This window comes from Hydra vulgaris, chromosome 14 (assembly GCF_038396675.1).
Source record: "Hydra vulgaris chromosome 14, alternate assembly HydraT2T_AEP".
Lineage (NCBI taxonomy): Eukaryota > Metazoa > Cnidaria > Hydrozoa > Anthoathecata > Hydridae > Hydra > Hydra vulgaris.
This window is the reverse complement of record NC_088933.1, coordinates 24,432,984-24,452,500: the sequence shown is the minus strand read 5'-3', so window position 1 is coordinate 24,452,500 and position 19,517 is coordinate 24,432,984. Positions and strand designations below refer to the sequence as shown.

Sequence of the window (19,517 nt, the reverse complement as noted above, 5' to 3'; positions counted from 1 at the left end):
TTTTTTATGCGCTTGTCAAAGTATTTGCAAGTGTGTGGGCGAGCGCAAAAAGAGTTGAGCGCAAAAGCGCTGGCTAAACAGAGAAGACTAGATCCTAGTGCAGATCAAATATTACAGCAAAAATGATCTCAAAAATAAATTTTAAAAATGATCTCTGACATTCAAAAAAAAAAACTTAATCGCTATTTAAAATTTAATTTAAAATTAAAATTGAGTTATTATTTAGAATATTATTTAATACTTAAATAAAGTTTATAGTTTAATTCTAATTCATTCTAATATATTCTAATTATTATGATAGTTTTAATTTATTAGTTATGAGGTATTGATGTAGTAGCAGTCAAATGTTTGATGTAGTAGCAATGAATGTTTATTTAAAAAAATTATTAAGTTGAGATAATCATTTTTATTTTTATTGTTACCTGTTATTTTATAAGAAACATTTTAATCAAATGTTTCATGTACTAGCAATCAATTAATAAAATAATATTGTCCTCGATGGACAGCACTCTTCTTCTTATTCTGTATCTTCAGGGGTTCCTCAAGGTTTAATCCTTGGCCCTATACTCTTTTTAATCTACATTAACGATCTTCCAGATGTTCTGACATCTAAGGTGGCATTGTTCACTGATGATACTACCATTTATTCTTGTCATGATAAGAAGCCAACACTCTTTGATTACTTGGAGGGGGCATTTGAGCTTGAAAAGGATCTCACTTCTGCTACAGCCTGGGGCTCACAGTGGCTAGTGAAATTTAATTCAGATAAAACCCAATTTTTTAAGCCAATCATTATCACAACAATTTAGATCTTCCTATATTTATGAACGGTAATGTACTCGATGAGTCATCTACCCTTCATCTTCTAGAATTAACTCTTACTTCTGATCTTTCTTGGAAACCATATATCAAATCTGTTGCAAAATTAGCATTCGCTAAGGTTGCATCTCTTTATCGAGCTTGACACTTTCTTATTCTGGATTCTATTTTCTATCTCTATGAATCTCAAATCCGGCCTTGTATGGAATACTGTTGCCATATCTGGGGCGGATCTTCTAAAGATGCGCTTTCTCTTTTAGACAAGGTGTAAAAGCGTATTGTAAACATAGTTGGACTTGCTCTTGCAGCCAATCTCCAACCATTATCACATCATCATAATGTTGCTTCTCTTTCCCTTTTCTACAAGTAGTATAATGGGCACTGCTCTAAGGAGCTAGCATCTTTTGTGCCATCTACTAAAATTCATTATCCTGTTACTCGTCATTCAATAAAGTCTCATCCTTTTTCTGTGACTGTTCCTAAATGCTCCAAAAACTCTTATTTGTCTAGTTTTTTTCCTCGAACGTCAGTCCTTTGGAGTTCACTTCCTTCATCTTGCTTTCCTGATTCATATAATTTGCAATCCTTCAAGTCATCTGTCAATCGTTATCTTGCTCTACAATCTTCATCTTTTCTCTTCCAGTAACTTCCAACTCTAATTAGTGGTTGCTTGCAGCCTTGTTGGAAGCAAAGATATTTAAAAAAATAAGTTGAGATCATTTTTATTTTTATTATAAAATGCTAAAACAGTTTTGTGGTTAAAAGTCAATATTTAATAATTCATTGTTTACATCTTAAAATGTTCTTAACATGTATTTTGGTAAAATTAGTGAACAGGGTTTTTCAACTTTTTCACTTAGAGTAAAGTGTAAATTGGTGAGTGATTTCAAGTAGTTACATACTGAATTTACACAGGTTAAAGTAGAAAAATTCTGCATTATTGACAATAAGGCCAACGTCAGTGCCTGTGCTAAGTTCTATACAAATATAAAATCACTTTTTTTTTCTTTTCTTTTTTAACTTTTTAAAAGCATAAGATAAATGCTATTTAAGCCTATTTAAAGAAAATATAAAATATAATTTTTTTAAACATAAAATACAACTGGTTAAAGCTTTTTTTCTCAAAATCCTAAAACAGCTAACAGCTGTCTTTTTTTTCCAATCATTGTTTTTCAGGAAATTTATGATATTTCGTTTTATTTTTGTTTTTCAGGAAATTTATGGCTTTTTATTTATGGCTTAGGTATAAAACATAACTCAGATTATATTATGCAAAATTCATTTGTTTTTTTAACACAGGTGAAAAAGGTTCATGTTACATCGAAACGTGTGGTACCGGATCCAATTATAATATCTTTAAATGATGTTGTTTGTTGGATGTGGCCAAAAGGTGTTAGGAGTGGCATTAAGACTTTTAATGATAAAAGCATCGAGCAAACTAAATATTTGTTAACTAACTCAGCACGGTTTGTTGTTTAAAAACTATTTTATTTAGTTTAAATGTGTTTGTTAATTATTAATTTTTTTTATGTTAATTAAATTTTTTAACTCATAGCATTTCATTAATGCAAATTTTTACATGTTATACTAATACTATTACTTGCATATTTTTTTGGTTACTAGCTACTGTTTAATTGGGCATTAGTAAAATGCAGAAATGTAAAAATTTAAAATGGGTAAAATGTGGGAATAAAATGTGAATTAGAGTTAGGGGCTTGGGAGCTTCAGTACATTTGACGGATTTATTTAGTCCTTTGCATATTTGAAGAATATGCAAAGGACTGCTGCTAAATTGACTGAGGGTTTGGGTTGTGCCAGAGATATGGTTAGGATTAGAAGAAATTTTCTGCTACTAGGTATGTAGTAGTGATAAAGTTTGGAACCTTTCACTTACAAAGTTAGGGTAATATATGACCACTACATGTCCAAAGTGAGGGCTACATGACCACTACATGTCCAATTATGATGTACAAATAAAAAAGTTCTTTGTCTTTTTACTTTATTTTTCTTTTTTTACTTCAAAACAAAGCTTATAGTATAACTTTAGAATCTACATACTATAGGTAATCAAACTTGTTTTTTTTATATCAGATTATTAAAAAATCTTATCTCTATATATGTAATCCTTTTTTTTTCTTTCTTAAACTAAGGAAAAAATTGGTTGTGTAGTAACCGCTCAACAGATTTCTACCATTTTAAATTGTTGCGTCGTAACCACCCGACAGATTTCTAGTCTTTTAAATTGTTGAATTTTTTTTATGTGCATAGCTTTAGCTAGTATTTTCTTTTTTAGTTTCTTTTTTACTTTACATTGATATGATTTAAAATGTACTAAGTATTGATTTATGTAGGGTTAGGGTTGAACAGGGTAGATCATTAATGCCATATTTATTTCCTTTCAAGTACATTACCTTTTTTCTCTTTTTTTCAAACAACTTTTGCTTACACTTTCTTTCAAGTAACTTACATTTTCACTTTCATTCAAGTAATTTCATTTTGACTTTTTTTTAAGTAATAAAACAGCTTATCAGGTTTTTACTAAAAATTAAAAAAATAATTGTTAAACTAATAACTCTTTTTAAGTAAAAATAACAAACCTTCAAAATTTAGTAAAAGTATTCTATATCAATTGAAAGTTTTCATAAAGATTACAAGATGAGGAAGTACTACTCATAAATTGATGGAAGTACTAATCACAAATTTTTAAAGACAATTAGAGGATGCTGTACAAAATGTGAAAACTGCCTGGAGAGTACAAGTTATGATAATTAAAAAAAAGTAATAAAAAAAAGTTAAAATAGTACTGGAATTTAAGACTAAAACAGGTTTAATGTGTAAAAATAAAAAAATATGAAAATTTTACTTGTACGTTATTTTTATTGCACTTAATAGCAATTAATTTTTATTAAATTTTATTTTTATGATTTTTATAATTAGTGGTTATAATTGTATGTGGTTTTTAAAGTTCATCTTTTTATTGTTTTATTTAAGGCGTGCTTATGGTCTATGCTTTGCCAATCAAGGAGTGCATCATTTCATTTGCAATTCATTTGAAGTAATCATTTGATTTTTGTTTTATTTAATATGTATATTTAATCTATGTATTTATGTATATATGTATGTATGTATGTATGTATGTATGTATGTATGTATGTATGTATGTATGTATGTATGTATGTATGTATGTATGTATGTATGTATGTATGTATGTATGTATGCATGTATGTATGTATGTATGTATGTATGTATGTATGTATGAAACTATAAACAATATATAACACATGTTATTTTGAAACTTGATAATATCAATCTTCATTCAAAAATATTACACTTTATAAAATATTTAGTCCACCAAAAATGAGGTTTGTGATATCTGGAGTACTGTATTAGTTGATACCCCTGTTCATGATTACATTTGTACAGTTGATTGCAATCGAAAGAACCATAAACAAGATGTGATTCATATTGAGCAGGTTTGTGTTAATTTTTAACTTTTGAAAATATAGTTACTAACAATAATCATATTATAATAGTATTTGTTTATAGAAAAAGAAAATTATGTTTACATATAATATGGATTTACCTGACACATGGATATGGACTGTTACTCGATTTTCCAACAAACAGGTAATAATACAAATAATTATCTATGATTATTTATCTGCTACCAATTTTTCTTTAGAATATAAATTTAAAAACCATTAATACCTGTTATATAGAAAGTATATGAAGCGGTTGACAAAAAACTTAAGAAGTTGTAGGTTATATGAGTCAGGAAAACATGAAGATGGATGAGAGTTCCAAAGGGGTAGAGGTGCGGGACAAAAAACTAGACAAATAAAAGTTTCTAAAGCATGCAGGAACAGATACAGTGTACGACGAGTCAAACGAGAGTTTTAGTTGATGGAACTACAAATGATAGCTCCATTGAGCAGCAACCATGATAGAATTTAAGACAATGTCCTTTTTAAGACAATAGGAGAAAAGCTCAAGCTTGGTAGGTCCAACTACATTTACAATTCATTTTTAGACTTTGTCTAGAAGAGAAAGAGCATCATTAGAAATACCATCATTAGAAATACCAGCCCAAATATGACAACAGTATTCCATAAAGGGATAAATAAGAGGTTTGTAGAGATAGAGAGTTGAATCAGAAGTAAGAAAATGGCAAGCGCGACGAAGAGAAGCAACCTTAGCAAATGCTAATTTAACAATCAATTGTATTTATGGTTTCCATGAAAGGTCAGTGTCAACAATAGATAATCTCAGTGAGATGGTTGCCATTCATTAATATAGGAATGTCAACAGTATTAAGATGATTGTTTGGAGTAAATAACTGAGTTTTACAGAAATGAGATGAGATTTAAGATCAGCTCTCTGTTCTAAGGAATCAAAAATAGAAGACTTTTTGTCAAGACAGGAGTTTAAAGTTGAATTGTCAGCAAATAGAGACACTTTAGATAAAGATCAGGAAGATCATTAATGGAGATAAGAAAAAAAACAGGTCCAAAGATAGAACTTTTGAGGTACCCCAATAGTTACTGGAAATAAAGAAGAGTCTTGAGGATGACTTTGATAAAGTGAGGATTTTTGAGGATGACTTTAATAAAGTGGTTAGAAAGAAACGATTTGATAATCTAAAAAACTTTCCATATAAACCAAATGAAGCAAGCTTATGGAGCAGACCAGCATGCCAAACATTGTTGAAAGCTTTAGATATGCCAAGCGCATTAGTCCTAGCCTCTCCGCCTCCGTCTAATGCACAGTAAAATTTTTCAGTCATAGCAGTTAGCAAGTCAGCCGTAGAGTGAGAGGATTGCAAAACTGTATTGATTGTCTGACAGTAAGTTATTTGATTCAAGATGGGATGTGAGAAATTTGTTTATCAAAGATTCAAAGACCTTGCTAATAACAGAAAGAAAACTGATTGTATGATAGTTGAAGGGGTCAGAATGTTCACCAGAGTTTTTGAAAATCGGAATAACAGATGCCGTTTTCCACATTTTCCAGCAGGCAAGAAAACAAGACTCAGCCAAGCACTTATTAATTAGTTTAGAGAGAATTGAAGAGAGTTCTGGAGAACAATTTTTGTAAGGCTATGACAGAAATATTGTCTGGACCACAAGCCGTAGAAGAGTTTAATTGGAGTATGACTTTAGCAACGAAAGCTGAAGAGATTTGAATGTCTTACAATGGGTTAACCTGTTTAATTGAAATGGAAGAAGGAGAATGGCCATAAGATTCAAGAGTCGAATTTGAAGAAAAGTTCTTAATAAGATCAGTCCCATGAACAAGTGATGCATTGTTAAACCCTTGTTAATGACCATAGCTTATTAATGATGCTGTTGAAGATTTTCCAAAAGTCTCGAGAGCATATCTTTTGAGTTAAGATATAGGATTTAGTGAACTGAAAATAATTGAGCTTAACATCAGACAACACTTTTTTACTTCAATTTCTTGCTAAAATAAATAGCTGTTTGTTCTCAAGAGAGTTATTCTTTTCAAAATGATGAAAAAAATAATTACAATTAGATATAGCAGCTGTACAAGAAAGTGAAAACTGTGGAGTAGAATGAGGCTTGACTTGGAACTGGTGAAAAAGAATAAAAATTTCCATTCCTGCCTGAGTCGAAAAGGTTATGTAGGAGACACATTTATCAGCTAAGAGAGGAAAGACATCAGCCCAAGGACTATCTCAAAGAAAATTACGAAAAGAATCCGAGAGTCAGCTTTAGGGTAGTAATAAGCAGTACAATGATAGGGTGGGTCCCAAAAAGAAGTAAGAGATGAATTATTTATAGTGATCATTGCATGGTCAGAACCACTTAAGGGAGAAAAAGGAGAAACTAAACACAAGCTAGGGTAAGACAAGACACAAATCAAGGAGTGAAGGTAAATGATTAGGGTTTTCAGGAAAAGGAGTAACAAAGTTAGCCATCTAAGTAAGAGATTGAGAAATGTAGTAGTTATAGGCTTTTTGTGCCAGCAGGGTCAGTGGCAAAAAAAATGCCAAGCCATGCAGTGTGATAAGCATTTAGGTAAAGAGAAAGGGCATGATCAATTTGGTCAAAAATTACGTCTAAAAGAGTGTAATCTTAGGAAAATGGAGATAGATAAAGAACAAAGAAAAAGGTGATAGTGTGAAGAGGTGCTAAGCGAAAGCACATAAAAGGAATGTCAAATGATTCAAACCTGATTTCATGATTAATAGGTGAATTGATGCATATGTATACTCCCAATCCAAGAGAGAAAGTGGAGAAATTTTCTCCACTCTCACAAGTATTTTCTAATCATATATAGCCTGTCATGAATTTTATGGTTATATAGCCTGGCACAATTTTACAATATAGTTTGGCTCATCACAAGTTGAAAAATAAATTTTTTTTTTTTTTAATTTTTATTTACATAGTACTTTCATTAGTTTTAAATTATTTTTTACTTATCAAAGTATTATTTTTATTATAACTGATTTTATTAATTATACGAAATTAATTGCTATTTAATTTTACATTTGTTGCATGTTTAATGGTTGCTATTCTTTATTTTATTTTGCATAGAAAGTGGAAATTGATAACCATTTTATACAAAAATGTGGGAGAGCTTTTCTTTTTAATGAGATTGACACATATTTGGTGGTAGTTGAGTCTGCTAACACAGTTTATGAATGTATTGTCTATGTGCACAGTGAAGGTAAATGTTATATATATATATGTATATGTTTATGTATATGTGTGTGTATATATATATATATATATATATATATATATATATATATATATATATATATATATATATATATATACGTATACGTATATGTATATATATATATATACGTATATGTATATATATATGTATATATATATATGTATATATATATACGTATATATATATACATATATATATACATATAGATATGTATATACGTATATATAGATGTATATATATATAAGTATATATATATACATATATATATACATATATATGTATATATATATGTATATATATATACGTATATGTATATGTATATATATATACGTATATGTATATGTATATATATATATGTATACGTATATGTATATGTATATATATATATGTATATATATTTATATGTATACGTATATGTATATATATATATGTATATATATATATATACACACACACACACAGTGGCATAGGAAGGTTTTTAAATGTTTGAAATAACCAACTTTTAAACAAAAAGAATATTCCAAATTTTTTTAGAATAACTCTCCCCCCCCCCTTCCCTCAATTTGAGGGGGTCACAAACTTTAAATGGTCATAAAGACTGAACACTGAATAATTTATTCATAAAATTTGGAATCTATCGATGAGTGCATAACTAGTTTATATTTATGAAAAAATAAATAATTTAACTCATTGCCCTCACGTTTAGGGTTGGGGGGCTAAGATTTTAAGGTTTCTTGTTCCCACTCTCCTATCACAGTAATTTGTGAAAAATCTTTTCATCATACATATGAACTTTTTTTAAAAGTTCATATGTATGATGAAAATTCGTTTAAAAGTTGGTTATTTCAAACATTTAAAAACCTTTCTACGCCACTGTTTATATATATATATATTATATTATGTTATGTTAGTTCACCTCCCCAAGGCTGTAAAGGCCACTACAGATGAGGAGCCTACTTCTGGTTATAACCTTCTCTCAACTCTATAAATCCGAAACATGAACCTTGATAGTATATATATATATATATATATATATATATATATATATATATATATATATATATATATATATATATATATATATATATATATATATATATATATATATATTGCTCGTACATGAAACACTGTATAGCTTTTTTTCTTTATTTAAACATATAATGTTGAACTTGAAAAAGTTCCAAATATGTATGTATTTGTAACATAATATATACTTATTGCATCTCAATTATAACATTTTTTATTAGGAGAAATAGTTGATCCACCATCATTATTATTGAACGTGTCTGAATGTGAAAAGGTTTTTTTTCTAAAATGCTTTCTTAAATTTGTTGATACACTTTAATTTTCCTAATATTTTAATTATTTCAATTGCTGTTACAGCTAACAGTTGGTCAAAAAATATTTTTGACCCATCCAAATAATGAAGCAAAGTTGTATTACACAATGGATGGATCTTTCCCATATCCTGGCTCCACAGCCACAAGAGTAAACAAATATTTTCATTAAAATAATAAATCTATTTTTAAATAAATTATTCGAAAAAGTAATTAGTTTTATTTTTATAATTTTTAACTAACATTTTTTTTCTTTTTTCTATTTTAATCACTTCACTTATTTTATTTTTTATAATTTTACAATTTATATAAATAAATATAACTAATAATAAATATAACTAATAATAAATATAACTTATAATAAATATAACTAATAATATATAATTTGCATATTTAATATATAATTGTATATTAATTTTTTTTATATATTCTATTACTACTACTATTATTTTCAAACTAACAATTTTTTTTTAAATGACCAGTTATAAACAAACTTTATAATGTAAATTTAAAATTTCAATTAAATTTTGGCTATCATGCAAATAAAAACTGATATAACTGAGCTTGAATTTTTGTTATTCTTTTGTTACAATTATTAAATAAAATTAATTCAAATTTGTTATAATAAATATAATTTGTTATTAACCTGTAACAAGTTTTATTGCAAATTAAAAGAATGTGCTAAACCAAAAATGTTTTTGTTTAGGAGTTTGTTTCTATAGAGGGCATAACACTGGTTGATAGTGGAATTGTCTTTATTAGAGCTGTAGCATTAGTAACTAATAAAAAACCAAGCAAAGTGTTTACATCAAGGTAATTTTTTAACTAACTACTTTCTAATTTCTTATTTATTTATAGCAGATTTTTCTCAATGTTATCCTTAATTTGTGGAATATCTTGTTTTGAACATGATTGAAAATCTTTTTAATATTAAGGTCATTTATCTTATTGTTTTTTAGCTAATTAATATTCTAATTTTTTTGTTCATTTTATTCATAAAATGGAGATTATATCAATAACGGGTGATGCGGAAGTTATCGGACAAAATAAAAACGTCAATAACTTATTTATAAATAAAAAAATAAACTACTATTGCATTTTTTTTAAATAAAGCATTTATCTTTTAATAAAAATATATTATTTTTTATATGAAAAAACACCACCATCTGCAATTGATCTCAATTTTGCTCTGACGCCTTTTATATGCGACTATAAAAAGTTTAAATCAATTTCTTGTAGTTTTAGTTTAATGTGATCAATCAAAACTTGCTCTGTTGAAGCTTGCCAATCTCCCTCGTAAACCTTCTGTGCTAAATGTCCCCAAAAATTTTCAATTGGTCGTGCTTGAGGCACATTTGGGGGATTGGATTCTTTATCAACGTAACAGACATATTGGTCCATCCAATTTAGAGAATCTTTAGAATAATGAGAACTTGCTAAATCTGGCCAAAATAAATAGTTAAAGTCTCCATGATACTTGTGAATAAATGGAAGAAGTCGTTTTTCTAAACATTCATTAATATAGATTGATGAATTGATCGCTACAGCCTTGGAAGTGCGAAACAATGGCTCGGACATACCACGGTCAGATATGGCTATCCATATTAATAGTTTTTTTTGGAAATTTCTCTTTTCCTATAAAACTAACACTTTCTAGGCATGTCTTTTTGTTGTTTGTGTAGTATCCAGAATTTCCAGGCATGTTGTCCCCTGCAAAACAAAAGTATTTTTCGTCATCGATGACTAGAAGCGATTTTGTGTTATAGAGTTGGTTAACTGGTTTCCTGCTTCTTTTCTTTGCCTTTATTTGTTGTTCTATAGTGTATTTTGGAGTCTTTTCACGTTTTCTATATTTAATATTCATTTTTTTTAACTGGCGACCAATTGTCAATTGATTTACACCGAATTTAATACCTATTTTTCTCTGACTTACCCCTTTTCGATTGTTGACAAGTCTCGTTAATTCGTCTTTCTTTTCTCTAGTCCAGGATGTCGGACGACCAGGGTGCTTTCTATCAGAAAACGATTGAACAGTTTCAAGTCTTTTTAGTTATCATATATTGTACTTCGAGCAAATCCTTCCTTTTCAAAATGATCTACGATTTTTTTTTATATTATTAGGTTTATTTACAAAAAAACATTTTTAGTTGCTTTCGAAAAGATTCTCGTTCAGCTGCATTTAACCTCATTTTAAATAATTGTGTTTCAAATAATAAAGTTTATATTTTATAGAATGTTTATGTCTACGCATAAAACCACAAAAACTAATTATTATGCTCAAATAATGAAATTAGGATTTGTCCGATAACTTCTGCATCACCCGTTATATTTTGATGGTATAAAGGAGATTGGTTTATGTTTTAGGAGGTTGCTTGTTGTTGGCAATAATACTGCTCTTACTTCAGTAGCCACTTCAGAAAATGAAATAGATTTTGGAAATAGTAAATCGAAACAACTTTTATCTGAATATGTTGAACTTGAAGAAGTTCCAGTCAAGGGAGTAACAATAAAAAGTGTTTTGGAAAACTCTGATGGAGACTTAAGGGTTATTACTGATGAACAAAATTTATACAAACTTAATGAAGAGGCCTCATCAAGCTTTCCCAAATTTGAAGATAGATCCATTGAGTCTCACATTGATTCATTGCTTGTACTTAAAGGTGATGAAAAGGATGGCACAGGATACAGCACAAATGAAATTCAAAATGCAGCTACAGATTCTTCTGAATCCGCTAGTAATATAGTACAAGTGGGTAGAAACAAAGAGAAACAAACAAATGAGCCTTTTAATGCTGATTATGAAAAGTACGTAATAACGCAAGACAACTTTTTACATTCTAAATTGTCAAGTTTTAATGATGACATTGATCCATCTCAGAATTCTTTTAGTGAAGGAAGTACTATAACTCAGGACTTTAAGGAAACACCTCAAATAAATTTTAAAAAAGCTGGTTCACCTTCAGCAACAAGTGAAGAGCTTTTAACAAGTGAACATTTTAAAGACGATGCATCAATTAACAGTGATCATACATTGGTGGCGCTTGATGAGCCGAAATCTAATTATAATGACTTAGGTGCGATTTCAGATGTTGGAAAAGAAATCTATATAGTTAGTGATAATGAAGTTCACACTTTAGTAATGGATGCTAAAGAAGATGGTATAAAAATTAACAATGTTCAAGCTGTAACAGAAGCGGATGCTTTTAAATTATTACAAATAGTACCCAATGATGATTCTGGGAATAAAAAACACGTAAGTTATAAATATTTTATAATTGTTATGTTTATTATTTATAGTTTTATGAGATTATTTATATTATTTTTTTTATTCTTATTTTTATTTTAATCGTATAAGTATAAATGATAAAAAATACAAAATTAAATGAATAATTATTTTGGGAGTATTTTTTAGTTGTTAATCTTGCCTTTAAGTCCGCAATATAAGGTACTACTTTGACAGTATAAGATGCTACTTTTGCATATGATATATATGCTACTTTGCATATGATATAAATGCTACTTTGCACAAAATATATATGTTACTTTGCACAAGATATATATGTTACTTTGTATAAGATACAATCATAAGATAGACTATGATAAAATGGTGTCAACAATAATAATGGGTTAATGGTAATTTTAATCTGTAGTAATGGATTAAAAATAAGATTTTAATGATAGCTAATTAATGATTTACTAATTTCTACTTATTTATTTTTGTCTACAAATTTAATTGTTAGATTGTTATGTGCCACTCAAAAAATTAGTATTAAGAGCTACAAGCGTCAGTTCAAGCCATGGGTTGCTAAAGGAATATTAAATTCAATTCAAATTTGAAATCTTATTTATCTTTAAGTTTTTTTTTTTTTTTTTTGTTATTCACCTCCTCAAGGCCGAGAAGGCCACTACAGATGAGGAGGCTACTTAATAGTGGTTATAACCCTCTCTCAACTCTATAACTCTGAAACACGAACCTTGACGAACAAGGCCGCTGCGCAGAGAAACAAGTTGAGCGCAGTACTACCAGGGACATGGTGGGGATCGAACTCAGAACCTCTCGCTTATGAAGCGAGCGCTTTACCACTACACCACTACCGCAAGTGCTATAAATACACCATAATTAATCTAATAAAACTGACTAAAAAAATACATTTCAAAAAATTCTTTTAAGAAAATGTAAAAAAATATCATGAAACCTGGAAAGGCATAAAAAGTCTAATAAATGTCAATAATGTACCAAATTGCTTACAAGTTAACGAAACATACATAACTGAACCAACTTGAATCTGCGAAGAATTTAACAACTTTTTCACAAATGTAGCTCATAAACTCAATTCTAAAATTTACTCATCTTATATTTGCTATAAAATATCTTAAGCATCCAAATCTTCATAGTTAACTAATACCTCCAACAAACCATTCTGAAATCTCATCACTTATCTCATCACATATCTAAATTGAAACCTAGAAAATCAGTAGGTCCTAACAGCATCCCCACAAGCATTCTTATTGATTTTAATTCTGAATTTTCTCATTTTCTTTCTAAGCTATTTAATATATCCTTCCTAAATGGAATTTTTCTTGACATTTTAAAATTACCTTATGTCATTTCAGTATATAAAAATGGCTCAAAACTCTCATGTACTAACTATAAACCAATTTCAATTCTATCTAACATTAGCAAGCTCATTGAAAAACTAATGTATTCTAGATTATACTTATTTTTGAGTTCCTTTAACTGTTTAAGTGAATTTCAGTTTGGATTTTGATCAAAACACTCTACTTGCCATGCTTTAATAAGTATAACCGAAAAAATATAAAAAAAGGCACTGGATATTGGTCATTTTGTTGGTGGTGTTTTTATCAATTTACAAAAAGCTTTCGATACCGTTAATCGTACCATTTTAATTTCTAAACTTGAACTTTACGGAATCCGAGGAGTTGCTTGTAAATAGTTTCAATCTTATCTCTCAAATCAGAAGCAGTTTGTTAGCATTAATGGTTAAAAATAAAAGAACAAACACATAGTTTGTGGCGTTCCTCAGGGTTCTGTTCTTGGCCCTCTATTGTTTTTGATTTGTGTTTATAATCTAAATAAGTCTGTCCTCTTCTCATCAGTCCATTTGTTTGTTGATGATACTAATATCTTGCATATTGATAAGTCTTATCATTCCTTGTGTAAGAATATAAACTTAGATCTAAAAGGTTTAGTTCAATGCAATAGCTAAATGCAAACTTAATATCTCTGAACTTGAACAAAAAACTGAACTACTATTTTTTTCATCTCCGAGACAAAAACTTTATACAACAATCATTTAAATAAAATTAAAATAATAGTAGGCGTTTATATCCAACACACATTGTTAAATGTCTTGGCATTTTTATAAATTCAAACCTCTGATGGAATTCTCATATAGATGCACTCCATAAAAAACTTAATCAAGCCAGTGGCATGCTTTCAATAATTTGCCATTATGTTGATAAAACTACCCTTAAGAATCTGTATTTTGCAATTTTTCAGCCTCATTTCAACTACTGTTGTTAAGTTTGGGGACAAATTGGTGATTGTAATATTAATAAATTGTTATCAGCTCAGCCTCAATCAATCCGAATAATAAAATTTCAACTCTACAATACAGAAACTACAAACTTCTTCAAAAAACTTCAAATTTCTACCTTGTCAACCCCAGTTAGATTTTCTAATCTTCTTTTTGTTTTTGACTCCCTTAATAAAAATTTACTTTCTATTACAACCTTTTTCACTGAAACTCGATTTATACATTCACATTTAACTAGAAACATCAATAATGGAAAACGAAATGAACCTCCCTATAAAACTTTGAGGTATCGTAAATATTCAATTACACATAAGTGCATCAGTGAATGGAATTGAAGTCTTGTGTGCATTGTGAATGAGTTTTTGTAAATTAAAACTTCAAAATAATTTATCCTCATTTCTTTATTTAAAACAAAATAAATTTAAACAAATTCTAAATAAAATTTATTTTAATTTTTATCATTATTAACTTTTTTCAGTTTTTTTATTTTTATTTTTCTTCTTACTATTTATATAATATATATTACTTACTATTTATATAAAAGCCTTATTGTTTTTGTCATTATTTATTATTTTTAATACTGGTATTTTTATAAATTTATTATTTATTATTTTTATAAATACTATTATTTTTGCTGTTACTTAATGAATAAAGTTATTATTGTTATTATCATTATTTTTTAAATTAATATTGTTAATATAATTATTTGGTGTCACTACTTTGATCAGGTTTCTGCATGAGTGACTTCTTCCTTGTCAATCAATTATTCAATTATTTATATTTATTCTTAATAATGATTTATGACTTTATTATTTATGATGTTATAGATATTCTTATTATTATTATTTTAATTGTTGTTATTATTATTATTATTATTATTACAATTATATGATTGTAAATTCTGAGGAAAATAAATATCTTGTTGTTGTTGTTGTTGTTGTTGTTGTTGTTAGTTTTAAATAACAATCTCTTATTCTTTTACAACCATGACATTTATATAATAAATACTGGTCTATATTTTATTTTATAATAAATACTCGGTCTATATTTTATATAATAATAAATACTGGAGTTTAGGGCTAATCTTATACTTTAAGAATAGTTTTAAGTTAAACCTGTTGATGTTTACTATGTTTAATTAATTAAAAAATTTATTAGAAAGTTTAGAAATACAATTAATATTTGTAAATATAATTGTCTAATTTTAAAATTTTTATTTTAATTATTTTTTGATTTCTTTAATTTAGGAAGATTTAAATAAGTTGGAGATGTGTATTCCACGCATAACAGCATCATTTCTTAACTCAAACACAGTTAACATTATACTTATAAAAGGTGATAAAAATGATCTCACACTTGTCAAAGGATATTTTGTAAGTAATTTAGTTTTAATTAGTTTTTATAATTTTTAAATTTAATTCACCATATTATAGGTTTGAAGAGAGCGAAATTTACAGTATTTTTAAGAACTATCAGATTGTTTTTGTTTATTATTTATGCTTTTTTTTTTTCTGTTAATAAAAAAAGCACTACAGTTAATAATTTTTTTACTTATTTTTGCCATAGTAGATTTCCTTTATACATAGATAGTGCCTAGTTAAACTTTTAGTCAATTTATGTACTGAAGCTTTTGTCTATTTCTACATTTAGTATGGCATCATCATGCCAACCCTAATTCATGATATGTGTATAATACATACTACCCAGTATATACATGTATATATGCATACTACTAACAGTTCAAAATCATTATTTTTTAGTTGTATGTGGATGGAATGCCACGTGGAAGTATTTTACAAAGCTGCATTCAAGCTCTTTCAGTTAGTGGTTTGCGAGGAGGAAGATCATATGAAATCAGCGTAATGACATTTTTTACTAATCAAGATATTGAACCATTGATATCTAATATACTGGTGAGTAGTTAATTTGTTTAAATAAAAATATTTTTATATTGCATATATAGTTATCTATATGTAAGACTTGATATATTCATGGGCAGACTTTTTATGACTTGAACCCAGAGTTGTTAACAAGGCCAAAAGTAGCAAGACCAAGGCCATGTGTTACAAGGCCAAGACAAAGGCAAAAAGTTACAAGGTTAAGGCCTAGACCAAGAAAAAGAGTTTCAAGCCTAAGGCCTACGCAAACATTTTCAAGACCAAAGACTTAAATTTTTGTCTTACATTAAGGCCAATTATTAACAAAACTGTAGGTAGCGAGTGTTTTGGCAATAAAACCACATGTGAAATTAGACCAAGGTTACTCGCAGAATTCAATGAAGTCAATAACAAAATATACTATTAGATATATATGAAGGCTGAAAACAAAAATACATAAAAATAACGAATGAAAACTTTTAATTCTTTAATATTATGTTTTTATGTAAGTTTGAACTTCTTGGTTCTGAGCCATAACCTTTACCACTGCGCCACAACTGACATATTAAAACAGTTAAACATGTTAACACATTGTTAGACATTCAAATCACTCCAGTTTTATTGCATAAGTCATATCTTAATTCAACTCTTGTTTTTCTGCCTGCTGGAAAATGGCATCTGCGGTTTCAATTTTTAAAAACTTTGAAGAATATTCTGACCCTTCCAACTATTGCCTGATCAGTCTTTTCTCTATTATTAGCAAGGTCTTTGAGTCATCAACATCCCATCTTGAGTAAAATAACTTACAGTCAAACAAGCAAAATGGTTTTCGATCTTTTCCTTCTGACTGACTTGCTAATTGGTGTGACTAAAAGATTTTATCATGCACTAGATAGAGGCAGCGAGGCAAGTTATATTGCTCTTAACATTTCTAAAGCTTTCGGTGGTTTTTTCCATAAGCTTTTTTCATAAGGCATATCTATGAAAATTTTTTAGATTATTGAGTCGTTTCTTTCTATCTGCTTTACTAAAGTCATCCTCAAAGGCCAACACTCTTCTTCATTTCCAATGAAGAAGAGTGTTGGCCTTTGAAGATGACTTAATGAATGGCAATCCTCTTACTGAGTCCTCTGCTTTACTTCTTCTTGGATTATCGTTCACTACTGACCTCTCATGGAAACCATATATACAATCGATTGCTAAATTAGCGTCTGCTAGCGTTGTTTCCTTTTATCTTTTACTCCTGATTCCATTCTCAACCTCTACAAATTTCTTATTCGTCCCTGTATGGAATACTTTTGTCATATTTGGACTAGTTCTTCTAATGATGCTCTTTCTCTTTTAAAAAAGTTTCATTGAAAATGTATTGAAAAAGCGTAAATGTAGTTGGGCTTTATCTGCTAAGCTTAAACATCTCTCCCATCATTGTAAAATTGCATCTCTTTCTTTATTCTACAAATACTATCATGGTCACTGCTTAAAGGAGCTGTCATCTCTAGTTCCATCAACCAAAACTTATTCTTGCTAGACTCATAATTCAGCTAAGTCACATTATTTTACTGTATTTGTCCCTGCATGCTCTAAAAACTTTTGTTCAACTAGTTTTTTTCCCTGCACTTCAACCCTTTGGAACTCTCTTCCATCATCATGTTTTCCTGACTTATACAACCTACAACTTCTTAAGTCTTCTACCAACCATTTCTGTGCTCTTTAACTTTATTCTTTGTGTTCTAGTAACTCCCAACTTAATAGTGGTTGCTTACAGCCTTGTTGGTAGTGAAAAAGAATTAAAAAAAATCCTTATGAAGTGGCAATAATCTAAAACCTAAATCAAAAGTTTCAAATGTCAATAATCAACTTTTATTGACACTTGAATGCTCTTTTATTAACACTTAAATCCATGTCAAGTGTCAATAATCAACTAACCTTCAATATAAATAATGGCATTGTTGACACAATCTTGTGTTACTACAATCATTAATTTGTGCTTTTTATACTAAAATAGGTTATTTATTAGTTCAGTAAAGGGATCCCCAAATGCTGAGACAAGTTGTGCTCATATTGAAGAAAATGTTAAAAAAAAAAGGTTGAGAAAAAATTTATTATTTAGTTTTTATAAAAACTCTGAGAATCAAAGTAAAATGAAGAAGGCAAGCTTCAACTAAAACAACAATTTTAGTTTAATTAATATGTCTTATTATTTAAATTTAATGAAAAAAATTTAGCTAAAATGTTTTTTGTTGTTTTTTTTAACTTTTTTTATAAAAACACAACATGTCTCAGTTGGGAGTCCCTCTAAACACTTAAAGAAATTAATGAATCAAGTTCAGGCATATATTTTATGTGCTGTTTATTTTTAAATTTCTTTCTGTGGCAAATACTTGTGTCTCCTAAGAATTTTCTAGCTCGTAGACAGTAACAGTTCTTAATGGCCATGGCAATAGCACTGCATTCCTGTTTACCAATTCAAACTTAAATAAGATTTTTGTAATGTTGAAAATAAATTTTTTTCTTTCAGTTCATTACTTGTCCAAGTGTTAGCAGAGAGGGAGGGCCTGTCATCTCTTTATCATCAATGGATGATCAAGGACAAGTTAAAGTTATGTGGATGGCCAATTATCATCCCAATAAAACTGTTGAAAATTTTACTTTGAAAGTTAACAATGAAGTTGTAAAATCCAATGTCAGTATTATTAGATTAAATTTCCTTTTTTTATTAAAGTTTTTTTCTTACTATTTGTTATCTGATCTTTCTTTTTTTCTCAATTTAATTTAGATTTTACCAGTAAACAGTGTAGAAGAGTATTGTATATGCTGTTTAAAAGATATTCCTGAAAATACGCTTGTTAAAGTTTCTGTTTTAGCAACTCTAAAAGGTGAGCTAAATGATTAAAAAAATAAAATTAGCAACAATAATTTATAAAAGAATATAATTCTTTTTTCCACATTTTTGTTATCTAATTTTATTAATTAATTTTAGAAGATCTTGTTGAATTATCTTCAAATGAGATATTTTTCTCACTCCCTTTTTTATTGTGTTTTCAATCGTATTCACTTAATCAAGATCATGATTATCAAGGCGATAATAATCAAGGCAATAATAACTTATTTATCACAGACAGTAGTTCAGATGTTCAAGGTATTGGTTAAAGTAGAAATCTATAAATAAATATAAAAGGATATAAAAATATACATAAAAATTAAATATAAAATAATGTTTA

The 19,517-nt window shown here is 28.3% G+C and overlaps 1 protein-coding gene across 2 annotated transcripts in view; it reads left to right on the top strand.

Annotated features, from left to right (window-relative positions):
• Positions 1-19,517, top strand: part of LOC100214450 (uncharacterized) — a 101,820-nt gene that overhangs the window by 52,140 nt on the left and 30,163 nt on the right. For both annotated transcript variants that reach the window (XM_065818189.1, XM_065818190.1), the window contains 14 exons: positions 2,119-2,285; positions 3,811-3,874; positions 4,167-4,292; positions 4,366-4,446; positions 7,377-7,509; positions 8,772-8,824; positions 8,908-9,012; positions 9,568-9,674; positions 11,226-12,114; positions 15,667-15,792; positions 16,180-16,332; positions 18,815-18,979; positions 19,073-19,172; positions 19,277-19,435. In XM_065818189.1, coding sequence (XP_065674261.1) covers positions 2,119-2,285; positions 3,811-3,874; positions 4,167-4,292; positions 4,366-4,446; positions 7,377-7,509; positions 8,772-8,824; positions 8,908-9,012; positions 9,568-9,674; positions 11,226-12,114; positions 15,667-15,792; positions 16,180-16,332; positions 18,815-18,979; positions 19,073-19,172; positions 19,277-19,435 — 2,428 coding nt within the window. The remainder of the gene's footprint in view (positions 1-2,118; positions 2,286-3,810; positions 3,875-4,166; positions 4,293-4,365; positions 4,447-7,376; positions 7,510-8,771; positions 8,825-8,907; positions 9,013-9,567; positions 9,675-11,225; positions 12,115-15,666; positions 15,793-16,179; positions 16,333-18,814; positions 18,980-19,072; positions 19,173-19,276; positions 19,436-19,517) is intronic.